At 45.3% G+C, this 24,731-nt stretch overlaps 2 protein-coding genes across 2 annotated transcripts in view; both read right to left on the bottom strand.

Annotated features, from left to right (window-relative positions):
- dnah9 (dynein, axonemal, heavy chain 9) overlaps positions 1-11,169 on the bottom strand; it is a 104,544-nt gene extending 93,375 nt beyond the window's left edge. Inside the window, exons 1-11 of the mRNA XM_083771154.1 lie at positions 11,083-11,169; positions 9,850-10,037; positions 8,499-8,639; positions 7,364-7,494; positions 6,616-6,827; positions 4,387-4,611; positions 3,483-3,650; positions 3,143-3,262; positions 2,052-2,202; positions 952-1,066; positions 232-300 (exon numbers count right to left, since the gene is read on the bottom strand). Of these exons, the coding sequence (XP_083627280.1) occupies positions 232-300; positions 952-1,066; positions 2,052-2,202; positions 3,143-3,262; positions 3,483-3,650; positions 4,387-4,611; positions 6,616-6,827; positions 7,364-7,494; positions 8,499-8,639; positions 9,850-10,037; positions 11,083-11,154 (1,592 nt within the window). The 5' untranslated portion in view covers positions 11,155-11,169. The remainder of the gene's footprint in view (positions 1-231; positions 301-951; positions 1,067-2,051; positions 2,203-3,142; positions 3,263-3,482; positions 3,651-4,386; positions 4,612-6,615; positions 6,828-7,363; positions 7,495-8,498; positions 8,640-9,849; positions 10,038-11,082) is intronic.
- Positions 11,170-17,809: 6,640 nt separating this feature from the next.
- LOC310863676 (eukaryotic translation initiation factor 2 subunit 3-like) lies at positions 17,810-19,231 on the bottom strand (the record flags this gene model as incomplete). The annotated part of the gene is made up of 1 exon (XM_083772174.1): positions 17,810-19,231. The coding sequence occupies one exon, from the start codon at positions 19,229-19,231 to the stop codon at positions 17,810-17,812; it is 1,422 nt and encodes a 473-aa protein (XP_083628300.1).
- Between the last annotated feature and the right edge of the window lie 5,500 nt (positions 19,232-24,731).

Raw genomic sequence — 24,731 nt, 5'->3', positions numbered from 1 at the left:
TAAGGAAAGGAAAGGTACCATGTTTACCCAGGGTAACTGGCCTAAGCTCAAGAACTTGTTTACAGCCAGGCCCTGCTCATAGAACATTTCATGGTAGGGGTTCAATGCCTTGTCCATAAGGGCACTTCAGCGGTGGTAATTTTAACGTGATATCGATGAATTCCAAATATTATTATCAAAGTATTCTGACTGAGGCACTGTTTTAGTGAACACACACACACACACACACACCTGTCCAGGAGTCGCGTCATCTCCTCGTACTTCCGGACGACACGTGTTCCTTCTTCACCTTCCAGACACCTGAAGACACGAAGAAACAGGGAAATGGGTGATTTGGGTTTTTTGTGCAAAATGAATACTTGGATTCAGAATCATACAAAACTCCTTAGTTTGACACGTCACATGCTAGTTAAAGCATGATGACATTTTGAATTTCTTCTACCATAAAACTTTATTGGGTACTCAAAATGTTTCACGTTCTGGCAAGAGGACTAACAACAGAATATCTCATGGAGCTTTAAGATTTTGGCCAAAAGCTTCACCTTTCTGTTGTGCAAAAAAGTTAACAAAAAGCAGGTTTACTGGCCCAGGCGGTGGCGTAACCGTCTGGGCACCCGACTGGTAATCCAGTCGCAGTGTGCCGCGGGTTCGACTCCCGAGCCCGACACGGCCTTTACTGCATGTCATCCCCCCATCTCTCTCCCGTTTCCTGTCAGCCTACTGTCTGTCCCTTCAAAAACCAATAAAAGGCGTAAGCCGCAAAAAATATCTTAAAAAAAAAAAAAAAAAAAAGCAGGTTTACTTTGCCGGCAAAAAACAATTCTCGGAACCGAGAACAATAGTGCGTTTCCTACAGCAACCACGCTAATAATAATAATAATAATAATAACAATGTAATTAAAGGAGTATTTTCAACAGCAGGCAGGACAGTACGCGTGAAAGAGGACTTACGGGAAGGAAAGCTGTTTGAACTTAGAGAAGGACGTCTGGATGCGTTCCTGTAACTGTTGGCTCCACCTCAGACCAAACGCTACCGCTGGCATGTTCTTGTTGACCGCGCTACAACCTGAAGAATGAGAAGAACCAGTAAGACGCCCTGAGGGCGAGAAGTGGCGTGGTCACGTCAGGGCTGGACTTGGACAAAAATTCGGCCCGGGCATTTTCGCATGAATTTGGCCCAGACCGGCCCACCACAACCAGCGTGCAGATAGCAGAAACTCTACCGCCCGCTCCGTCGCGGCACACACAAACAAACAAGCCCTAATAATACCACCACTTTTACAGAACAACATAAATGATACAAACCAACAGACAACTACACAGCCCTTTGTAGAGGGTTTATTTGTCACTCACCGATACAGGTACAGTGAAATTATCATGATGGCACTGGCAGAATGGCAGCACGCCCGGACCTTTCCTGGTGGCCTGCTGCCTATCGGCCTGCCTGCCTGTCAAAAAAAATCATGGCGGCCCCCTACGGTCGCGGCCCACCGGGAAAATGCCCGGTATGCCCGGTGGCCAGTCCAGCCCTGGGTTGCGTGCATGCATCCGCCTGGGTGACGGCAGACTGCTGGGCGAGCGCTGGCGCTTTGGGATGGGCGCTGTCCCTCTGATGTATTCGTTCCTCATCCTATCCATCCTTGTTATACTCCCAGAGAGAACCTCAACTTTTTAGTCTCTGCTACCTCCAGCTCTGCTTCCTGTCTTTTCCTCAGTGCGACTGTCTCTAAACCATACAACATATCTGGTCTCTCTTTACATCTTTGACTAATAAAATATCCAATCAATCAATCAATGAGGCATGTTCTCCCCGTGTCCCCTAGGGTACGTGCCCTCACAAAAAAACATGCAGAAATCCTGGTCTCTAAACTGCCTCCCCCTGATGGAGGGGATAGGAACTGGTCGGAAATAACGTGTTCCTTCCACGCGCTACGTCCGGCCGGGGATACTCTCCCCTGTCAGGTGAAGAAGAACAAGCAGCTTGGACTCCTCATGCATAGAAGGAAGTATGAGGTCAGTCCTAGGCTAGGGCAAGTGCTACGTGTTCTCACCGTGTTCCAGTGGCGTGTGAACCTGCGTGTTGTAGAGCAGCCTGCAGGAGTCCAGCTCCCTGTCGAACAGGGACACCAGGTGAACGTATCTGTCCTGTGCGTCTCCGGACACCAGGGGGCGCTCCAGGAGACTGCCGAACATGTCCAGCACCTGGAAGAGTCAAGAAAGAGAGAGAGAGATAATCACCACAGAGAAATGGAGCCAGTTCCATTCTGTATACACTCTCAGAGTTAGAGACCTGTTTTGGTCATTCAGGGCTAGATCTTTATGTGTATTACTTTCCTCTCATTTTGTATGTCTGCGGCTAAATTAAAATTTTGACCAAAATGGCCGCCACAAGCCAGCATGGTGACAACCCCTGTACAACGTCATTAGGATGTCATGGCTGGGCAGACACATCCATCCATCCATCCATCCGATGGACAGATGGACGGATGGACGGATAATAATAATATATACGATTTATATAGCGCTTTTCTGGGTACCCAAAGTCGCTTTACAGAAAGAAGTACAGACATATTTTATTAGAAAACTATTTAAAAGGTTTAAAACATATATGTCAAACTCAAGGCCCGGGGGCCAAATCAGGCCCGTGAATGAATTATCTTTGGCCCGCGGGATGATATTTAATTAGTATTAGAACTGACCCTCTGGTATATTGCATGGACCACCACAATACTACAAGTCCCACAATGCACTGCGAGTGCATCGTCACGTATCGAGGGCCCGCAAGCGCAAGCATGCGTCTTCTCTTCACTATTGATCAGCAGTGAAAGTATGTCACTTTTTGTCAACTTTCAGCTACACCTCTCCCCACACTCCCCGTGTGTTGAAACACAATCCGGCCCTCGACTTGTACCAATTTCTTTATTTTGGCCCACTGTGTATTTGAGTTTGACATCCCTGGTTTAAAAGGTTAAAAACTAGAAATCAAAATAAAAAAAGGACAAACAAGAAGGGTGTGTGTGTGTGTGGGGGAGGGTTATGTAGGGTAAGCCAGTTTAGTTTGAAAAGGTGGGTTTTGAGTGTGCTTTTGAACATTTCGAAGGTGGGGGCAGCTCTGGATGGATGGATGAATGTGTCTACTAACCCTGAAGGCGTGCTCCAGCCCCGAGGCGTCCAGGAAGAAGGCCTGGCGGAACATGGACCCCAGACGTCTCTCCGTGTCCTCCACCTTCACCGTGAACCTCCTCGCATCCCTCTCGAAGTCCTGCAGGGGGAGACATTTCCCATTAAATCACCACACAGACAGACAGACAGACAGACAGACAGACAGACAGACAGACAGCAGTTGTGTAAAGTAACAAAGTACATTACTGAAGCACTCAAATGTGCAGGCTAACCATTTCAGACTCAAACTTCAAAATGAAACCCATAAAAACCCATTTGACCTTATAAAGGACTTTAAGAGACCGCGTGCTGTTCTATACCTGGTTGCTGACGTCCAGGCAGTCATAGGTCTTCTCCGTCAGGGACCGGTAGGTCTCCAGGAAGTCCTGGTACAGACACTGGACCTGTTGGCCCAGGCTCCGCCCCGACACCCCGCCCACCTCCACCTTCTCCAGCCTCGTCAGGTCCACCGCCGTGCACAGGATGTCCTGAGGACAGACACGGGACAGACAGAGGACAAGATATACTGAGGACACAGTATCTGAGGACACAGTATCTGAGGACACACGGGACAGACAGACAGAGGACAAAATATACTGAGGACACAGTATCTGAGGACACACAGGACAGACAGAGGACAGAGATACTGAGGACACAGTATCTGAGGACGCACGGGACAGACAGAGGACAGATATACTGAGGACACAGTATCTGAGGACGCACGGGACAGACAGAGGACAGAGATACTGAGGACACAGGAGACAGACAGAGGTCAGAAATACTGAGGACACAGGAGACAGACAGAGGACAGAGATACTGAGGACACAGGAGACAGACAGAGGACAGAGATACTGAGGACACAGGAGACAGACAGAGGACAGAGATACTGAGGAGTGAGGACTTAAAGCACAGGACTTAAAGGGGACAGACTTAAAGGGGACAGATATACTGAGGACACAGGAGATGTAAAGGGGACAGATTGGCTAAATTGTCAAATATATGTAAGAGGAAATGAAAATGGCTGATCTACAAGCTCAGCTATACAGCTACAATATGTACAGTATCTGCGGAAACCGAGTCAAATTAAAATGACTCGTTTGCCTAAAATTAGTTTTGTCTAAAATTACAAGTGCGTGGGGGGGGGGGGGGTCCCCAGTTCAAATATGATTATTTTGGGGGGTCTGGGAACCCTGGACGTCTGACATAACGGTGGTGCTCGGTCACCTTGATGGTGTGGACTCTGTCCACGAAGCGGTCCAGTCCAGAGAAGACCAGGGTGGGGGGGAAGTCCCAGGAGGAGTGGTCCTGGTGGTTGAGGCTCAGGTGGGTTCTGGTCTGGTGGTACGTGCTCCTGAAGGTGTCCAGGACGTCCAGGCTGGTCTGGACCTTCACCAGGCTGTCCGCCACCTCCCCCTTCAGAAGCTCCTCCGGGTTCAGGTAGACTCGCGCCTGTTGTTGTTGTTTGTTGTTCAAGAGGGAGCAGAGCATGATTTAAAAACCATTCCAAAAAAAAAAACCATTGGTGTTTTAAGGATTATGTTGAAAAATAGCAGATCTACAAGCTCATAGGATCTACGAGCTGGTAGGTCTGCTATTTTTGAAAAATCTTGAAAATGTGGTGCTTTCAATATATATTCTTTCAGAGCTTTTTAACTCAAATCTTTGCGTCCGGGGGGTCCCTGGAACAACATATTTTCAGATGGGGGTCGGCGTTCAATTACATATATTTGTGGGGGTCCTTGACATGAAAATTTTCCATACATTTGAAGTAGTGAAAATAGCCGACCTACAAGCTCACAACGGGGCACGGAGTGACGCGTTGTGAGCTTATAGATCTGTTGTTTTCGCTATAGTCTGGGTCCAGGGGAGACACATTATTTCTCTTTTGGGTCACGGGCTAAAAACTTTGGAAAGCACTGCTTTACAGAGCAGGTGATAGAGTAACGTTTTCCAGGCCAAGGAGCTGAGAGAGAGAGATGAAGCAGGGACCCCTCACTACATGTTGGATTCATGTCAAATCTTTTCAGACATTTAACCACTTAAAACCCCTAATACTTTGTAAACTTGACATTTGGCTATGTACTTGGTCTGCTCCTTTTTTCCTGTACACCAATCTCTTAATTCCTGCTAGCTAAAGCTTTTACAACAACACAAAATTACATCAATTTCATCAATTCACTAATTGTACGAGTTAGTGTGGTGGTCTAACCTGTTGCATGAGCAGACTGCAGATCTTTACAGAGGGGCAAGCATGGAATAAATCAAATACAATCTCTTTACAGAGGGGCAAGCATGGAATAAAGCAAATACAATCTCATGACTGAAACATTTTTTTGGAGACAAGAAACACTTTCCTGGGGTTTTTATGTGGGTAAAGGGCCTTGCAAACTGGGAGCGAGGAACACACACACGTTGTTGCCTGGATCAACGACAGGTCTGCTACAGGTCTGCTACAGGTCTGCTACAGTTCTGCTACAGTTCTGCTACAGGTCTGCTACAGTTCTGCTACAGGTCTGCTACAGTTCTGCTACAGGTCTGCTACAGGTCTGCTACAGGTCTGCTACAGGTCTGCTACAGGTCTGCTACAGTTCTGCTACAGTTCTGCTACAGGTCTGCTACAGGTCTGCTCAAGAGGGGCGCGACAACGCAAGCGAAAAAGAAAAAAAAAAGCGGAACCGAATCCAGGTCTGGTGAGTCGCGGGGGGCGTGTGCTTGAAACGAGCAACGCGTGCAACAAATTCACGGTAATGCGCTCACGTAAATACGCTTGCGTTGAAAAACGCAGGTCTCATTGAAAATGAACTATAGGCGCGTTTTATCGCTCCCCATTTGCAAGGGCCCTTAATACATCGTCAAAGTTGCACCACCCCTGCAGTAGGTCACCTGTTGTACGAGCAGAGTGCAGATCTTTACAGAGGAGGGGCTAGAGGTTAGGAGTTACAGCCGGTCACCTGTTGTATACGAGCAGAGTGCAGATCTTTACAGAGGAGGGGTTAGAGGTTATATAGGAGTTACAGCCGGTCACCTGTTGTATACGAGCAGAGCGCAGATCTTTACAGAGGAGGGGTTAGAGGTTATATAGGAGTTACAGCTGTTCACCTGTTGTATACGAGCAGAGTGCAGATCTTTACAGAGGAGGGGCTAGAGGTTATATAGGAGTTACAGCTGTTCACCTGTTGTATACGAGCAGAGCGCAGATCTTTACAGAGGAGGGGTTAGAGGTTATAGGAGTTACAGCCGGTCACCTGTTGTATACGAGCAGAGCGCAGATCTTTACAGAGGAGGGGTTAGAGGTTATATAGGAGTTACAGCTGTTCACCTGTTGTATACGAGCAGAGTGCAGATCTTTACAGAGGAGGGGCTAGAGGTTATAGGAGTTACAGCCGGTCACCTGTTGTATACGAGCAGAGTGCAGATCTTTACAGAGGAGGGGTTAAAGGTTAGGAGGGTCACCTGTTGTACGAGCAGAGCGCAGATCTCCTGCAGCAGCGTGATGATGCGTTCGGGGGTGTTGTAGTGGGCCGAGTGCAGCCACACCAGGCGCAGCGCGTGCATCACGGGGCCGACGTGACCCTTGACCTCCGGGAACTCTGCGTTCTCCATGTCCTCGAGCAGACGCTGCAGCGGTTTGAGGTACGCGCACACGTCCATGGCCTCCGCCAGCGCTGCGTGGCAACGACAAAACACCGTTCGTTAGGTTAGAACACCGACACCTGTGTTGTTCTTGTCGACTAAAACTATAAGACGAAAGATTTTCGTCGGCTACCTTTTTTCACTGATGAAAACTAAATGGAAACTAAATGAAAACTAAGCTATGACGACTAAAACTAAGACTAAATGTATTGACAATGTCGTCAACAAATAAAAACTAGACTAAAATGCTATAGGAAGGGGACTAGTGGACAAGAGATCCAGTAATTTTACACTTGGTTGCTGCTGAAAATAGCAGATCTACAAGTTTGTAGTGTAAAATCAGTCATTACAACAACATCAAGGCCCGCTGAAATACATTTTAGTCGACTAAATCAACTGTAGATTTAGTCGACTAAAACCTTATGACATTTAGTTGACTAAAACTAGACTAACACTAAAACATTCCAGGTGACAAAAAATGTGACTAAAACTAAATGAAAACTATTCAAGAGACTAATGATTAAAACTAAAATCAAAATTTGCTGCCAAAAACAAGACTGGTAGTCACCTGCAGAGACGTCCTGCTGCATCCTGTTGAAGGGCTGCAGGTAGCTGCTCTGGATGAGCTGCAGCAGCGCCGACATCTTCATCACCTCCAGGGACTGGAACTGAGCCTGGACGCTCTGCAGGTCAGACAGTCTGCAGGCAGAAGGAGAACATACTGGACTAAACACAATGCTCTGCAGGTCAGACAGTCTGCAGGCAGAAGGAGAACATACTGGACTAAACACAATGCTCTGCAGGTCAGACAGTCTGCAGGCAGAAGGAGAACATACTGGACTAAACACAATGCTCTGCAGGCCCACTACAACACAATGCTCTGCAGGCCCACTACAACACAATGCTCTGCAGGTCCACTACAACACAATGCTCTGCAGACCCACTACAACACAATGCTCTGCAGGCCCACTACAACACAATGCTCTGCAGGCCCACTACAACACAATGCTCTGCAGGCCCACTACAACACAATGCTCTGCAGGTCCACTACAACACAATGCTCTGCAGGTCCACTACAACACAATGCTCTGCAGGTCCACTACAACACAATGCTCTGCAGGTCCACTACAACACAATGCTCTGCAGGTCCACTACAACACAATGCTCTGCAGGTCCACTACAACACAATGCTCTGCAGGCCCACTACAACACAATGCTCTGCAGGCCCACTACAACACAATGCTCTGCAGGCCCACTACAACACAATGCTCTGCAGGCCCACTACAACACAATGCTCTGCAGGCCCACTACAACAGAAGTGGACTAAACACAATGCTCTGCAGGGTGGGGCTCAATATTTCATGTCAAGGACCACACAAATGATATGAAATTGACCGCCGACCCCCATCTGAAAATATGTAGTTCCAGGGACCACCCAGAAGCAAATATTTGAGTTAAAAACGTTCGCTCTGAAAGAATATATATTCAAAGATTTGCGCCACATTTTCACGATTTTTCAAAAATAGCAGACCGACCTACAACCTCGAGCTTGTAGATCTGCTATTTTTCAAATAGCTAAAGCATAAAATAATGCTTAAAACACCAAAAGGGGTTCCCGCCCAAAAATGGGTTAAATGACACCAAACATGTTTGAAATTGAAAGTGAAACAATGATCCCTTTACTGAAATGCTCCCCCCGTCACCTGTCCCTCCAGTGCAGCAGTTGGGTGGGTCTGCTCTCAGAGCCCTCTCTCTTCAGGACGGCGTGGATCTGGTGGCTCCACTCGATCACCACCGTCTCTACCGCGTGGATCACACTCTGATCCACGGACATCACGTCCCCTCTGGAACCGTTCACACGTTCACACACACACACACACACACACACACACACACACACACACACGGAAAACAACAGAAACTGTATAATAATGCATCAAAACAATAATAATTTTGCACAGTGTACAGTATATGCCCTTGTTTTAACTGTGTAACATAATGATAGTATGCACGCATGTGCACACTTTAGTTAGTGGTTACTTTGTGGATTTTTATTATTATTACAAAACATACCTGTAGGAGCCAAGAGAGGCATTATTTGTATTATTATTATTACCAGTATTATTTTTGACCACCTGGTGGCGGGCTTGAGAAACACAGCTTCTAGAAGGTGACCACTTATAAGGTGACACAGGGGCACTGAGAAGGAACTAGGCACAGGGAACCAGGGAGCAAACCGTTCTTACCAGTAGCAGCAGCACAGCAGCAGCAGAACAGAGACAAACTTGTAACATCTACTAATAACATCACTGGTATGTTCATGTTCATGATTTCAACTGCTCACTTTGACTTCTGATAAATAAATAACACTCAAACTGGATCAAAGACTGGACATCCATCTGTTGCAATTCTCTGTGTGTGTACTGCGTAGGATCACTCCCATACCTGTGAAGTAACTGCAAAGGAGACTGGAAACTGGAAAAATGGTAGTTACAATACCCACTTCAGCCCTATACACTTTTCAGCCATTTGAAAAATAGCCGATCTACAAGCTTGGCTATTCACTATCCCCTGCCTAAAGCGCCCTTTGAGATATTTTTATCCCCTGCCTGACGAAGATCCATTAAGTCAAAGTGAAAGTCGTACGATTTGTCACACCGCAGTTACCGCAGTGAAATGTACTCTCCGCATTTGACCCAGATTGAAACGTTGTAGTTTTTTCAATAAAGTCATCCTTTACCAAATAGAATGGTGTGCGGGACTGCGGGCCCCATACCTCCCTCCTTCCATGATTGCTTTATTGGCCCTGCACCCACTGTAGAGGTGTGTGTAAATAGGTAATTATGTCCTGCCCCTCATAACATTCTCTGCACATCCCTGGATAAGAGTTCACTGATTTGTAATCATAGACTGATCTACTCAGTGCAATCAAAAGCATACACTGTGCAAAAGGATCAATCGCACGCATGCACGCACACACACAGACACACGCATGCACGCAGGACGTACGCACGCACACACGCACACAGTACACACGCACAGAGAAGTGTGTACCTGTTGAATGCAGAGAGCTCCAGTGGGTCCAGCCCGGGGGGAAGGGGCAGGACGGTCTTTCCTCGGACCCGTCCAGACACCACCGAGGCGTGTCTCTGCAGCGAGTGGACGTGACGCAGGAGGTCCTGGGAGACCACCTGAGGCGTGGCGCTGTGGTTCTGGTGGTTGGACAGCAGCGGAACCACCACCTGTACAGAGGAACAACTCAATATAACAACCTCCTGGTGGTGGAACGACCACCTGTACAGAGGAACAACTCAATATATAACAACCTCCTGGTGGTGGAACGACCACCTGTACAGAGGAACAACTCAATATAACAACCTCCTGGTGGTGGAACGACCACCTGTACAGAGGAACAACTCAATATAACAACCTCCTGGTGGTGGAACGACCACCTGTACGGAGGAACAACTCAATATATAACAACCTCCTGGTGGTGGAACGACCACCTGTACGGAGGAACAACTCAATATATAACAACCTTCTGGTGGTGGAACGACCACCTGTACGGAGGAACAACTCAATATATAACAACCGCTTTTGTAAATTTGAATAAATAAAATATTATCTTTTTTTTCTCCGTGGGGAAGCCCGGTTTCGAACGGTCAGTCTACCCCTGAGCCACTGCTGCCCTGTGTGTGTGTGTAGCGTGCGTGCATGTGTGCGTGCGTGCATATCAGGGGGGCAGTCAGACAGATATTGTGTGAAGCCACTAAGGAAATCGGGACTTCCTGAAAGTTCATATAATGGCCTGTTGTGGCGCTGTCATTGGGCCCAAAAAACCCCATAGCTCCATAGAGGTCCATGTATTTGGGCCCAACTTCACCTAGACTGTATTACCTTAATAAACATGGTCATGAATACTTTCTGCTTCCAGTCACTAGTTTAAAGTCTCATTTCTCATGTCATAATATTCTTTTTTGGAAAATGATGGTCCCATTTAGTAAAAAAATGAAAAGATGGCGATTTACAATTCAAGGACTGACAGGCTTCATCTTACATCCATATCAGACCCGGAGAACGCTTTGTCCATATTTTTTTACAGTCTATGGTGCGCATACGTGCATTACCTTGTCAAACAGAGCCAGACATTGGTCCAGGGGACATTACCTTGTCAAACAGAGCCAGACATTGGTCCAGGGGACATTACCTTGTCAAACAGAGCCAGACATTGGTCCAGGGGACATTACCTTGTCAAAAAGAGCCAGACATTGGTCCAGGGGACATTACCTTGTCAAACAGAGCCAGACATTGGTCCAGGGGACACGGGGACATGTCTCCGTGGACCACGTGACTGCGCATGGACTCGGCGGTCAGCGCCGCTCCTCCTCTCTGCTTGACGAAATACACACACTTGTGTTTGTTGTTGCCGTTGTTGTTGCCGCCGGCGGCGGTGGAAGAAGGGGGTGGCAGTGCAGGAGCGGCCGGGAATCGAACGGCGGGCAGCAGGTGGTTGCCGCCGTCGTTCAGGGACAGCACCAGCGTGGTGCGGTCGGCTCGGTCCAGGAAGTCCTGGATGAGACGATGGTTGTCCTCCACGGCGACGCACTGCTGCCACCTGTACAATTATACCGTTTAGAAGACAGACAGTTTACAATTACAATTTAGGCATTTAGCAGATGCTCTTAATCCAGAGCGACTTACATTAAGCAAGAACAAAAAGCATGGCAATACATCACATACATAAAAATTAGTTATCATGAAACATGTGTAAGCTAAGAAAGTAACAGTGGAATATCTATATATAATGAAACTATACATATATACTATACTATGCTATACATAATTATGTACTATGAAGTACTACAGGTATATGACTATACATACAATGCAATTCTAGTGCTGTCTACATAATATGCTATAATAAGTCTGTATCAAATGCTATTTAAGTCTACAAGAAATGCTATCTAAGGGGGTAGACACTTTAACCCATGGCAAATACCTTCTGAATCACTGACTAGTTCTAGGCCCTAGAACTAGTCAGTGATTCAGAAGTGATTCAGAAGGACCCCCAAAATGATAGGTATATTTGGCCGTGGACCTCCCATCTGAAAACTTTTTGTGCCAGGGCAGGGACCCCCAGAAGAGAAGATTTGGGGGGGGGGGGGGGGGGAGCTTAAAGCTAAAATTAAATGATTTCCCGGTTTTAATGGTTAAATTAAAAGTAGGCTTATCAATACTTGCAATGTAGAAACACTCGGAATTCAAAATGTACTAACGTATTTGTAGGTCGGTAGCCTATCAAAATGTAGGAAGTACCAAAAGTAGAAAATACTTATTATGCAAAATATCACGTTTCAAGAAGTTGTCAAATGTATACAAATATTTTGAAAATACCAAGCTATTCTCCTTTAAGAGAGGTTTAAGTCTAGCTTTGATGGTGTCTGTTTAAAGCCACAGTATAGTTAGCTCCAGGTGCCACATTTTAATGTAGTAATGTTCAGCAATACAGTCAGACTATTAAAATACAAGAAATATTTTTATGGAAATAAGTATTTTCTAAAAGAAAAGCTTGCAGGCGACGGCGTGGAAGTGACGCGCTGTGATCCTGTAACTTTTAACAAACGTATGAATGGATTAAGTGGTTAAAATTATTGTGACGCTGTACTACATACTTTTGCTGGTGACCCCCATGGGTCCCCACCAGCTGGGGCCCAATCTTTGACCAATATGGCTGCTGCACATATATTTATGTAGCCCATTTATTATATTTTTTGCTTGAGTCCCTGCGTATCGGTTTGCAACGAGACATGATCATCACGTATGGAGCCGTGTCTATGTGTGGTGCAGGCAGGTACAGGCTGCACCTGCTGCCATCTCTCATTCTCTCCATCACCTGGCAGTGCTGGCACTAACCCAGGTGGTGCATGCATTACCAGTAAGATTGACAAACATAATTTACACTCCACTGGCGCCATCCTGTGGCACTCTTTGACACTGTACCTTTTTACTTTTCCTGTAACTCTGAGAGTGTATAGGAATGGAACCAAATTAACTCTTCTTTGGTTCCATTTGTTTTCTCCAGAGCAATCCCATATAAGTAACTATGGTGTGTAACTATATGATAAACCGTGAGCATATCTGTCTAAACAAACTAGGAGTAGTTTGAGTCTGACTTGTAGGCTACTGTATCTAAGTCAGACTGAATTAAATAGTCAGTATTTTTGATCCACTGTAGGTACAGAATGAACGTCTGTCTACAAACAGCGTATAGCCTATAGCCTAGCCCTATAGCCTACCCAGTGAAACTATTAAGAACTCTTCAGTTCTCCTCAACACACAGGGTAGCTCAGCCTCTTGACTTTAGTAAATAATAAAGAATACACTTTCGCTACTCACCAAAACAAACACAGTTTTAACGTCTTGCAAACCTACTGTCCTCAGTGGGGACCCCCTGAACCCCCACATGCTGTCTAAAAACGCACTGTTTTGGCCAGAAAATAAAACATTCCACCCCGGAAGAAAACATGTTTTAGTATAGTTACTCCACTGCGCCCCCTACAGATCTGACCAATATAATATTGCAATTGACTATATAGTCACTAGATAAATAAATAATTAACATATGTCTATAAACGCAACAGCATTATATTATCTAAATGACTTCCTGTAGCCTATTGAGACGACTACCGGTCTAAACAACAATTAACATGCTGATATCGCCATGCATTGTTTCAGACAGTGATTCTCTGAAAGTGCATTTTAATTGTAGGAATCGGGATATATTATTCACTCCTACTGTTAGTTAATTGCTGTCTTAGTAGACAAGTAACACAGGCTGTACTAGGACGTACCGTTCACTAATATAATAAAATAAAATAATATGATCTATATAATCTACTTCTGTATTAACTCTACCTGTCCTGTTGTAGCCTCAGTGAAGACAGCACGCAGTCCTTGATGAAGGCACAGCGCATGTCCTCCTCCTCCTCCTCCTCCATGTCGTCCACATCATCAGGATGGGAAGAATAATCCTCCATATGGTGGTCCGTCATCATCACCGTTCAATAATGTGATTTTAATGTAATCTACAGCAGGCATGAATCCATAGCGTCCGTCATCACGTCCAGGGATGAATGCATAATAGCCGGCTATCGTGATCGTCCACATTAATCTACCCAGGTCAACTTGTAGCTACTCGTCTAGCATATAATGTTCTACTTTTGCCTAGCTATAAGTTATAAATGTTGAGTGACTGTCTGTGAGTAACTTCTTCCTCGTGTTAGTAGTCTGTCAGTCTAATGCTCCATATAGCTGTCCTGTTGTGGAGCAGCATGTGTTAGAAGTGATTGTGTCCCCTGGTCGCCATGGTAATCCGTGGGGGGGGGGGGGGGGGGGGGGGGGGTGTGTGTATTGGAAGTTAACCTCCCAGCCTTTGTAAGTGAATGTGTCCTGTCCTGTGGTATGGTATCCATGGTAACGCGGTACGGTTTAATTGCTAACAGTGGCTAACAACAGTAGCCTATACTCAACAGTAGTTAGTCAACTAGTCAAAAGTACAAATTTTCTTGTTCTGAAACTTAGGACACACACGCACGCGCACGCACGCACACACACACACACACACACACACACACACACACACACTCATATTATAAGACTACACAAAAATAATAATAAAAATAAATAGTGAAAATAACTAATCTATAAAAGTTCACAGCATGTTTTGATGTCCACTGACTGCAGTCCAAAGTAGGCCTACAACATGATTTATCTTTGAAATGGGAGCTTGAAGATCTGATACTGCTTTTGTGTGATGCCTATCCAGGGCATTGATAATAAAAAATAAAACTTTAAAAGATGGAGATAAGAGGTTCATATAACGAATATAGCAGGGTTTGTTTAAATGATTAATGCTGAATGTCTGTCTGTCTGTCTGTCTGTCTGTCTGTCTGTCTGTCTGTCTGTCTGTCTGTCTGTCTGTCTGTCTGTCTGTCTGTCTGTCTGTCTGTCTGTCTGTCTGTCTGCCTGCCTGCCTGCCTGCCTGCCTGCCTGCCTGCCTGCCTGTCTGCCTTCCTGTCTGTCGGAGGCGTGAGCTAGATTTGTGTTGTTATTAAGTGATTGTCCTCTGTTGCCATGGTAACACAGTGTTTGCATTAATGTGCTTGTTGCTCAGAGGTAGAATACATGAATGACCTCTCACTGACCCTGTCCCGTCTGAGGTCGCTCAATGTGGTGACTGAGTGGTGGCGTATGGTGCCAACGTATGCGTGTTTTAACTGAGTGCCAACACGTGCATGGTGGCATATGGTGGCAAGTCGTACGTGCTTTAACTCCAACCCGTGGTGGCTGGCATGGTTTCAGCGTGTGTTTCCTTGGAAGTTGGTCACGGGTGGGCAGTTTTGAATATGGAGAGGGCCAATATATTTCCACACTCACACCAGAGGGCCACTATAGTTCCACACTCACTCCAGAGGGCCACTATAGTTCCACACTCACTCCAGAGGGCCACTATAGTTCCACACTCACTCCAGAGGGCCACTATAGTTCCACACTCACTCCAGAGGGCCACTATAGTTCCACACTCACTCCAGAGGGCCACTATACTTCCACACTCACTCCAGAGGGCCACTATACTTCCACACTCACTCCAGAGGGCCACTATACTTCCACACTCACTCCAGAGGGCCACTATAGTTCCACACTCACTCCAGAGGGCCACTATACTTCCACACTCACTCCAGAGGGCCACTATAGTTCCACACTCACTCCAGAGGGCCACTATACTTCCACACTCACTCCAGAGGGCCACATTGCATATTACTCGTATAGCAAAAATTGCTGATCGTCGCAATGCACAGACGAGCGTGTCGCAGAGTTTGTAGATCAGCTATTTTTGCTATATTTGAATTAAAATCCGGAATATTCTTTTGCTATTTTTCAATTGGAATCGAGAAAAGTATATGCCTTTAATTAGGCCTATAGTTATGTTAACTTTATAAACTAAGTACAAGTACATTGGACATCAAAAAGACAATAACCTTTTAATACTACTCATTAAGCTACTAATTTAGACTGAAGTAATTAAAGTCATGTTTGGAATTGTAACAGCTGAAATCAATAATATATCAGTATTCCGATATGAACCTGAGGGCCGCATTAAGTGAAGGTGGGGGCCGCATGTGGCCCCCGGGCTGCCAGTTGCACATGTACATTGTACAGTATGAAATAAATGCAGTGGTGGATAAAGTACTCACATATTTTACTTATATTAAGTAAAAGTACCAATAAGTAATTGTCAGAGAAGCTTACTGTCGGTATCAGCCAGGGTGCAGGAGTCTATCCCCATTTCAATGTGCTGCTAGAGGAGTGGTTTTCAACCCTTTTCGATGATTTATTCTGCATTTGATCACTGAGTTTTTGTCCACAATTCCATGCTGTATTGATGTGGTACAGGCAAACATTGCTCACAATATCAATATTTCGAAATTCTCTAATTCTGTAGACTTCTTGTAAATTAAGTAATGCAGATGTTTAACAATAATGTATGTTGGCGTAAAATGAAACCAAATGGACCCGGGTCCGCTTATCCGTAGTTGGGTCACGGGGGCAACAGCTCCACCAAAGAGCTCCAGACTTCCCTCTCCAGAGCAACATTAGTGACTTCCTCCTGGGGGATTCCGAGACGTTCCAAGGCCAGTGAGTCGATGTATTTCCTCCAACTGCGCCTTGGTCTGCCCCGGGGTCTCCTCCCAGTGGGACGTGCGTCGAGGACCTCCCTAGGGAGGCGCCCGAGAGGCATCCTAACAAGATGCCAGAACCACCTCAGCTGACTCCTTTCCAGGCGAAGGAGCAGCGGTATCTCTCGTGTAACTGAACTTCTCTCGTCTCCAACCTGAAATTTACTGCGGTGTTAATTGCATGGTCTTCAGTATTTCTATGGCGTATTGTGCATATTACTTATAGCTTTTATGGCTTGGACCTGTTGGACATGTTATTGCTGCTTACAGGCTGCAGCTATGTTTATTAGGGGTCAAGGCCATTTGTCTGGCACCGTTTGTTTTACATTACCATTACATCACATGAGTTATAGACTTTAATGTATTAGCGCCCCTCACTTCACACGGGTGTGATTTTTATTATCGTGGGCTCAAGTATAGAGAGTCCATTATTGTTATCGTAATTATCCCCAGGGCCGTGGGCTGTGATGTCACGTGGGCCAACCAATAGAAGCCATTGATATTGCCAAAATTAGAGATGATTTCATTGGCTGAGCACGGAATGTGATTTATGATGTATGACGATAAGAGCAGCGCTCACTTCACACAAGTGTCATCGATTAGCAAGCTACTGAGCCCGCACTGTTTCTTCAGGAATAATATTTCCCAGTTATTATGATTACATTTTTCTTCTTGCAAAAAAAAGGGAAATCAGACCCATCTGAACTGAGTGGTGCTGTACTACTGTACTATCCCTCCTCTCTGGCCTGTGTGTGTGTGCGTGCGTGCGTGCGTGCGTCTTGTTTACACATGCCGTTACGTGTGTGAAATGACATGAGATTGACAGTTTTACAGAGTTTCTTTTTTACAGTTTTATCTTTTAGTAAGGCTGTGGAAGTATTCACACTATTTTTGTTAGGCTGTGCAACAGTGACACTCGGTGGTCAACAAATACTATTTCCGTGCTGGGACAGACACAGGGACACGTACAGGGAATCACATAGCTGCGCATTGCAGTGGCTGCACCACTCAAAAACAACTATAAAATGTATCTTATATTAAAATGTACTTAGCGCTGCATGTCGACGTCATCAAAATTATTGAGATGATCACAATCTTTCGTTTCTTCCCTTGACTCCCTTCGGGAGCGTAGTGTTTGTCCGACCCTACCCCTAAGCATAACAGCACAAAGAAGCCTTGGGATTGAGTCTTAACTGACCACTGGCACTCCACTCCCTTCGACCTCTTTTTGTGCATGAATAGTGTGATCTTATATATTTATATGGCCACAATTCTCCTCAATTGTTGTCCACTGTTGGCGTGATAGTCACACCTTTCAGGATCTCGCCCCAGCCAATCAGACGCCAATGTTTTTCCACGCGGCGACTCAGGGCGATCTTCTCACCGACCTCCGTGCAGACGGGGTTGGTCAGGACGATCTTGGCCAGGCCGTCCTTGGTGGCGCTCACGCGGCCTCCCGTGGACAACGAACCGATGTTCACCATCAGCATCTCGTTCTTGCTTAGCTTCTGGACCCTGGCGCCTTTCTTGGCGTCTCCCTCGATGCGGACGCCCAGCAGCCTCCGCATGATGAAGCAAGAGATCTGCAGCTCGGAGAAGATCTCGGGCAGCGCTCCGACAGCGCCCAGCATCTGACCCACCATACGATCTGCTCGGCACAGCGTCGGGTCGATCTTAGTGCCCACGCCGATGAGGCCCCCCGGCACGGCATACTGCAGGTCGTTGTGCTCGGCAAACAGGGAGACGATCTTGGAGATGATCGGCTTGCACTTCAGCTTCCCTTCCGCGTCTTTGGTCACGATTCCCGGACGCACCTCCACCTCCTGACCCAGTTTGAGCACGCCCTTTATAATGCTGCCTCCGGCGACACCACCTTTCAGGTCATCTACATCGCACCCAGGCTTGTTCACGTCAAACGATCTGATGACGATGAGTCTGGGCTCCGAGGTGAAGTCTCTGATTGGCACCGGGATCTTTTTGACGATGTACTCGCACACCACGTCTATGTTGTACTTGAGCTGGGCCGAGAAGGGAATGATGGGGGCGCCCTCGGCCACGGTGCCCTCTATGAACTTGAGGATCTGCTCATACTGCGCCTTGGCCTCGGTCTCCTTCACCAGGTCGATCTTGTTCTGCAGGATCAGAATGTGTTTGAGCTTCATGATCTCGATGGCCGCCAGGTGCTCCTGTGTCTGCGGCTGGGGACACGGCTCGTTGGCCGAGATCAGCAGGAGGGCCGCGTCCATGACGGCGGCTCCGTTCAACATCGTGGCCATCAGAATGTCGTGGCCCGGACAGTCCACGAACGAGACGTGTCTGACCAGCTTGAAGTTGCCCTTGGTGCCGGGGATGTCCGTGGGGAACTCGTCCGGGGTGCTGCTCCCACACGACCTGTAGCACTCTGGCCTCGGACAGTCGTCCAGCTTGTACACCTTGGAGTTGGCATATCCGAGCTTGATGGTGATGTTCCTTTCCAGCTCGTTCTTGAACCTGACGGTGTGCACGCCGGAGATGGCCTTCACCACCGTGGACTTCCCGTGGGCCACGTGGCCAATGGTTCCGATGTTGATAGTGGGCTGCCTGCTGATGACCTCGGGAGAGAGAGGGGTCAGCGTTGATACATCCAGAGTGTTTAAATCCTGTCTGGACAGATGAGGCTGTCCGACCCCGGGTGTCGATCCAGACTTGTTGCCCGCCATGTTGAATTCTGTCTCTCTCTCAGTCTACGGTAATCTCTGATATCTCTGTTATTGTGCTTCTGGCTTGCTCTGTGTTTCTCTGTGTCTTTCTCTGTGTCGCCATCTCTGTATCTAACGTTGTTAACCTTAAATCACTGCATCTTTCTCTAAACAATTAATTATGAGGCGCAAAGACGTCACTCAGCTTCATATATTGTCTCAAGTGGAGGCATGGTCAAATATGGGCATGGGCATATACTGATGACATCAGTGATCTCCATATATGGGCATATACTGATGACATCAGTGATCTCCATATATGGGCACATGTTGTCGGATGGATGTGTGACATGGGTGGCCTGAACCTCTACTAGGCTGTAATGTTTGAAAACACTGAGCCCTCCGTTGTTTATTCAGGCCTGTTCGTTGGGTGTATATTTTGTGTAATACGGTCTGCACAGCAAACAAACCTCTAAACGGTAACAGACATGGCGCTCGGTTTGCTGAATTATATTAGATATATCTGCTGTCTGGAAGAAACCACCTGACAAAATGTTCATTTTTCACGAAATGAAAAAAAAAAAAAACATCCAGCTCAAGTGAACCTGACAAATGTAGTTTATTCTGAGTGTTTATTTCATGGCAGGCAGACCGTCAGACAAGACAGACTGAATGTGCTAATTGCAAATAATTATTCACAATAGAGAAAATGTAGGAACTGATTTGATTGCAAATTGTGTAATTGACAGAATAGAAAGACCACACCAAACCATCTTTCCACATGTTATGTAGTAATAACACAAATAGAGAGAGAAGAGAAGTTATCAAGTATAATTAATGTTGTCATTGTCATGTCCCCTTGCCATTTTTGATTTTTGCAACCACTCCAAAAAACAGCAATGTCCGTATCAACCGTGCGTGTTCATTTGTGTGACTATGAGCACCAGTACCAATGAGTACCAAAAGTGGCGCTGTTGTGCCAGAAACAGAGAGAGAGAGATACAAGGTAAATCGAAGGTAAAATAATAAATGCAAACTGGTGTTGGCCAGAAAAAAGAAACCTGCATAGGCCTACTCTTGTCCGTCACATGGGACATGAGCAGACTCCTCAGCTTTAGGTTCACAGCTGTTTCAGCAGCATGCAATAGGGGCGGAGAGATTCCTGCACTATTGCTCTCGTCTGTGCGCCATTAGCGCCGTGGGGCACGTAGACCACCCAGTAGCCTTCTCTCTGACACCGCTGCCTCTTCTCCGGGTTGATCCGGTTCTGAAGGACCACCTTGTAGGTGTTCCCGTCTAGCTGGGACTTAAACGTCTTGCAGTACTTCTCTGCCATCTTGACGTCCGGCGTCGAGTACACGCCCCTGCCCCTCGTCTCTCCGGTGGTGAGAGAGGCTGCAGCCGCGCCTAAAATCCCCCGGCGGGGGAGCATGAGTCCGGGGGTGCCGTCCATGTCGTTGCTATGGTAGGAGACTGGCCAGGCGCCGCTCCCAGTGCCGAGCCACGCTTCTCCACCGTCATACTTTCCCACCACGCGCAGGACGATGCGTCTCCATCCGCACGGACGCACGTACTGCTCGCTGCCCCGTGTGAAGCTCTTGTCACGATCCTATAAGATTGAAGGAACAGTTGAGAGAATTAACTACTTAGTTATGTATTAACAATTTGCCATCAACAAAACATATACCAGCTCAGTGGCCTTGTGGTTAAGAGTGTCCGCCATGAGACTGGGATGTCGGGGGTTTGATCCCGGGCCGGGTCATACGGGATTCACTAGGTCACCACTTCTGGTATGACACCACGGCTCTTGTTTACACATTCCGTTGTCAACACGTGTGTACACGACATGAGATTGAGAGAAGACAGAGTTTATCCTTTAGTAAGGCTGTGGAAGTATTCACACTATTTTTTGATGTATTGTGGAAATTGCTGAAGCAGCAGCTCCACAACACTGGTAGGGGTAGGCAGCATTTCTTTCTTCTCGAGGGTGGGTTTTAATCGTCGGTAACGCAAAAATAATCTAACAAATTACATTTCTCAGAAGGTAATCTTGTAATTTAACAGGATTATTTGTAATGCAAGTAGTATAGTTGGGTGGGGGTTCACCACCCTTTTTGACCACTGGGGGCGCCACTGAGTCAATTAATGCATAAATTATGCAAATGAGTAATTAATTTATGCATTCAATTATTTACATTCCTTGAATTCCATACATTCCATAAATCATAAATCATATTATATATATATATCATAAATATAATTACCATAGTGTTATTAAATAATGAAAGTTAATCGCACATTTTCCATGACAGTGTGTGTGTGTGTGTGTGTGTGTGTGTGTGTGTTCCCTCCCTTCCTCCATGCATCTCCCTGTGACATGTCCCTGCCTTGCCGGCAACCGGGGCCAGGTGCAGAGATTCCGCATACAGGTGTGAAAAGGAAACAATAGGGCTCTCCATTCCTTTGAACTGACATCTGGCAGTTTTCAAAGGGTGTTGTGTAAACAGGGGTGGGGGCTCTCTCCACTCCTTTCAAGTGCCAGGTGGCTATTGAGAATCCGTTTCAAGTGCCAGGTGGACATCAGAATGTGTTAATTAGATTTTAAAAAACAGGGGTGTTGTGTAAACAAGGGTGGGGGGCTCTCTCCACTCCTTTCAAGTGCCAGGTGGCTATTGAGAATCCGTTTCAAGTGCCAGGTGGACATCAGAATGTGTTAATTAGATTTTAAAAAACAGGGGTGTTGTGTAAACAAGGGTGGGGGCTCTCTCCACTCCTTTCAAGTGCCAGGTGGCTATTGTAACTTGTAAACCCCCGTCAAAACACAGTCGCTGTGTTAGTATGTGTTAATTAGATTAACACCAGGGGGGTGGGGGTCCTTATCTTTGATGTGGCTTGTATGCATAATACATGAGGGGGACACAAGGATGGGGGGTCCCTTATCATTGAAAGTGGTATGTGACATGTGACAGGTGACAGTTGACAGGTGACAGATGACAGCTGACAGCTGACAACAGCTGATAGTTGACAGGGAAAACACATGGCTTTTGTTATGTTTTAACCCCAGCATTACATTTTCCATGTGCATATATACGTCAGTGTAATGGGATGTACAGTAGGTGTAGTGTAGGCTAGACAGCTAGGGGTGAGTCCATTTTATGTTTTTTCTGCTTATTTATATGTATATGGCTGTATGTATGACTGTCCGTATGGCTGGTTCGGAGGGTACACTCTAGCCAGACTTTTGTTTATTTCTTGGGTAAGTCAAGGATACCCCCACCTAGTGGTCAATTTCTATATATATAATTACACTGCAGTACCAGCTATGCCCTGATGTGATTTTAATGGATCGTGTTTTGTTTTGTGACTGGAGAAGGTAAGTGTGGTCCTAATGTTGGTGGTTAACGTAGGTATTGTATTATTTTAGGGTTTTGTGTTGTGTTTTTAGAATTTTATAGGTTTCATGTTGTCCTAATGTTTTGGTCAGCGTAGGTCTTTGTATTATTGTTGGTGTTTTGTGTTGTGTTTTGTGAATTCTGCAGGCTTCATGTTTTTCCTAATGTTTGTGGTTAAAGTAGGTCTTGTATTATTTTTGTGTTTTGTGTTGTGTTTTGTGAATTGTGCAGGCTTCATGTGCCCTAATGTTTTGTTCAACGTAGGTCTTGTATTATTTTTGTGTTTTGTGTTGTGTTTTGTGAATTTTGCAGGCTTCATGCTGTCCTAATGTTGGTGGTTAACGTAGGTCTTGTATTATTTTGGTGTGTGGGGTGGTGTTTTGTGAATTCTGCAGGCTTCATGTTTTTCCTAATGTTTGTGGTTAAAGTAGGTCTTGTATTATTTTTGTGTTTTGTGTTGTGTTTTGTGAATTGTGCAGGCTTCATGTGTCCTAATGTTGGTGGTTAACGTAGGTCTTGTATTATTTTTGTGTTTTGTGTTGGGTTTTGTGAATTTTGCAGGCTTCATGTTTGTCCTAATGTTTTGTTCAACGTAGGTCTTGTATTATTTTTGTGTTTTGTGTTGGGTTTTGTGAATTTTGCAGGCTTCATGTTTGTCCTAATGTTTTGTTCAACGTAGATCTTGTATTATTTTTGTGTTTTGTGTTGTGTTTTGTGAATTTTGCAGGCTTCATGTTTGTCTTAATGTTTTGTTCAACGTAGATCTTGTATTATTTTCGTGTTTTGTGTTGTGTTTTGTGAATTTTGCAGGCTTCATGTTTGTCTTAATGTTTTGTTCAACGTAGATCTTGTATTATTTTGGTGTGTTGGGTGGTGTTTTGTGAATTTTACAGGATTCATGTGTCCTAATGTTTTGGTCAACGTAGGTCTTGTATTATTTTTGTGTTTTGTGTTGTGGTTTGTGAATTTTGCAGGCTTCATGCTGTCCTAATGTTGGTGGTTAAAGTAGGTCTTGTATTATTTTTGTGTTTTGTGTTGTGTTTTGTGAATTGTGCAGGCTTCATGTGTCCTAATGTTGGTGGTTAAAGTAGGTCTTGTATTATTTTTGTGTTTTGTGTTGTGTTTTGTGAATTTTGCAGGCTTCATGTTTGTCCTAATGTTTTGTTCAACGTAGATCTTGTATTATTTTTGTGTTTTGTGTTGTGTTTTGTGAATTTTGCAGGCTTCATGCTGTCCTAATGTTGGTGGTTAACGTAGGTCTTGTATTATTTTGGTGTGTGGGGTGGTGTTTTGTGAATTCTGCAGGCTTCATGTTTTTCCTAATGTTTATGGTTAAAGTAGGTCTTGTATTATTTTTGTGTTTTGTGTTGTGTTTTGTGAATTGTGCAGGCTTCATGTGTCCTAATGTTGGTGGTTAACGTAGGTCTTGTATTATTTTTGTGTTTTGTGTTGTGTTTTGTGAATTTTGCAGGCTTCATGTTTGTCCTAATGTTTTGTTCAACGTAGATCTTGTATTATTTTTGTGTTTTGTGTTGTGTTTGTGAATTTTGCAGGCTTCATGTTTGTCCTAATGTTTTGTTCAACGTAGATCTTGTATTATTTTTGTGTTTTGTGAATTTTGCAGGCTTCATGTTTGTCTTAATGTTTTGTTCAACGTAGATCTTGTATTATTTTGGTGTGTTGGGTGATGTTTTGTGAATTTTACAGGATTCATGTGTCCTAATGTTTTGTTCAACGTAGGTCTTGTATTATTTTTGTGTTTTGTGTTGTGTTTTGTGAATTTTGCAGGCTTCATGCTGTCCTAATGTTGGTGGTTAACGTAGGTCTTATATTATTTTGGTGTGTGGGGTGGTGTTTTGTGAATTCTGCAGGCTTCATGTTTTTCCTAATGTTTGTGGTTAAAGTAGGTCTTGTATTATTTTTGTGTTTTGTGTTGTGTTTTGTGAATTGTGCAGGCTTCATGTGTCCTAATGTTTTGGTCAATGTGGGACTTGTATTATTTTTGTGGTTTTGTGTTGTGTTTTAGAATTTTGCAGGTTTCATGTCGTCCTAATGTTTGTAGTTAACGTAGGTCTTGTATTATTTTAGGTGTTTTGGGTTGTGTTTCTAGAATTTTGTAGGCTTCATGT

Source organism: Protomyctophum parallelum (assembly GCF_964188405.1).
Source record: "Protomyctophum parallelum genome assembly, chromosome: 8".
Classification (NCBI taxonomy): Eukaryota; Metazoa; Chordata; class Actinopteri; order Myctophiformes; family Myctophidae; genus Protomyctophum; species Protomyctophum parallelum.
Note: the sequence above shows the minus strand (reverse complement) of the source record. Positions and strands in the feature narration are given on the sequence as shown.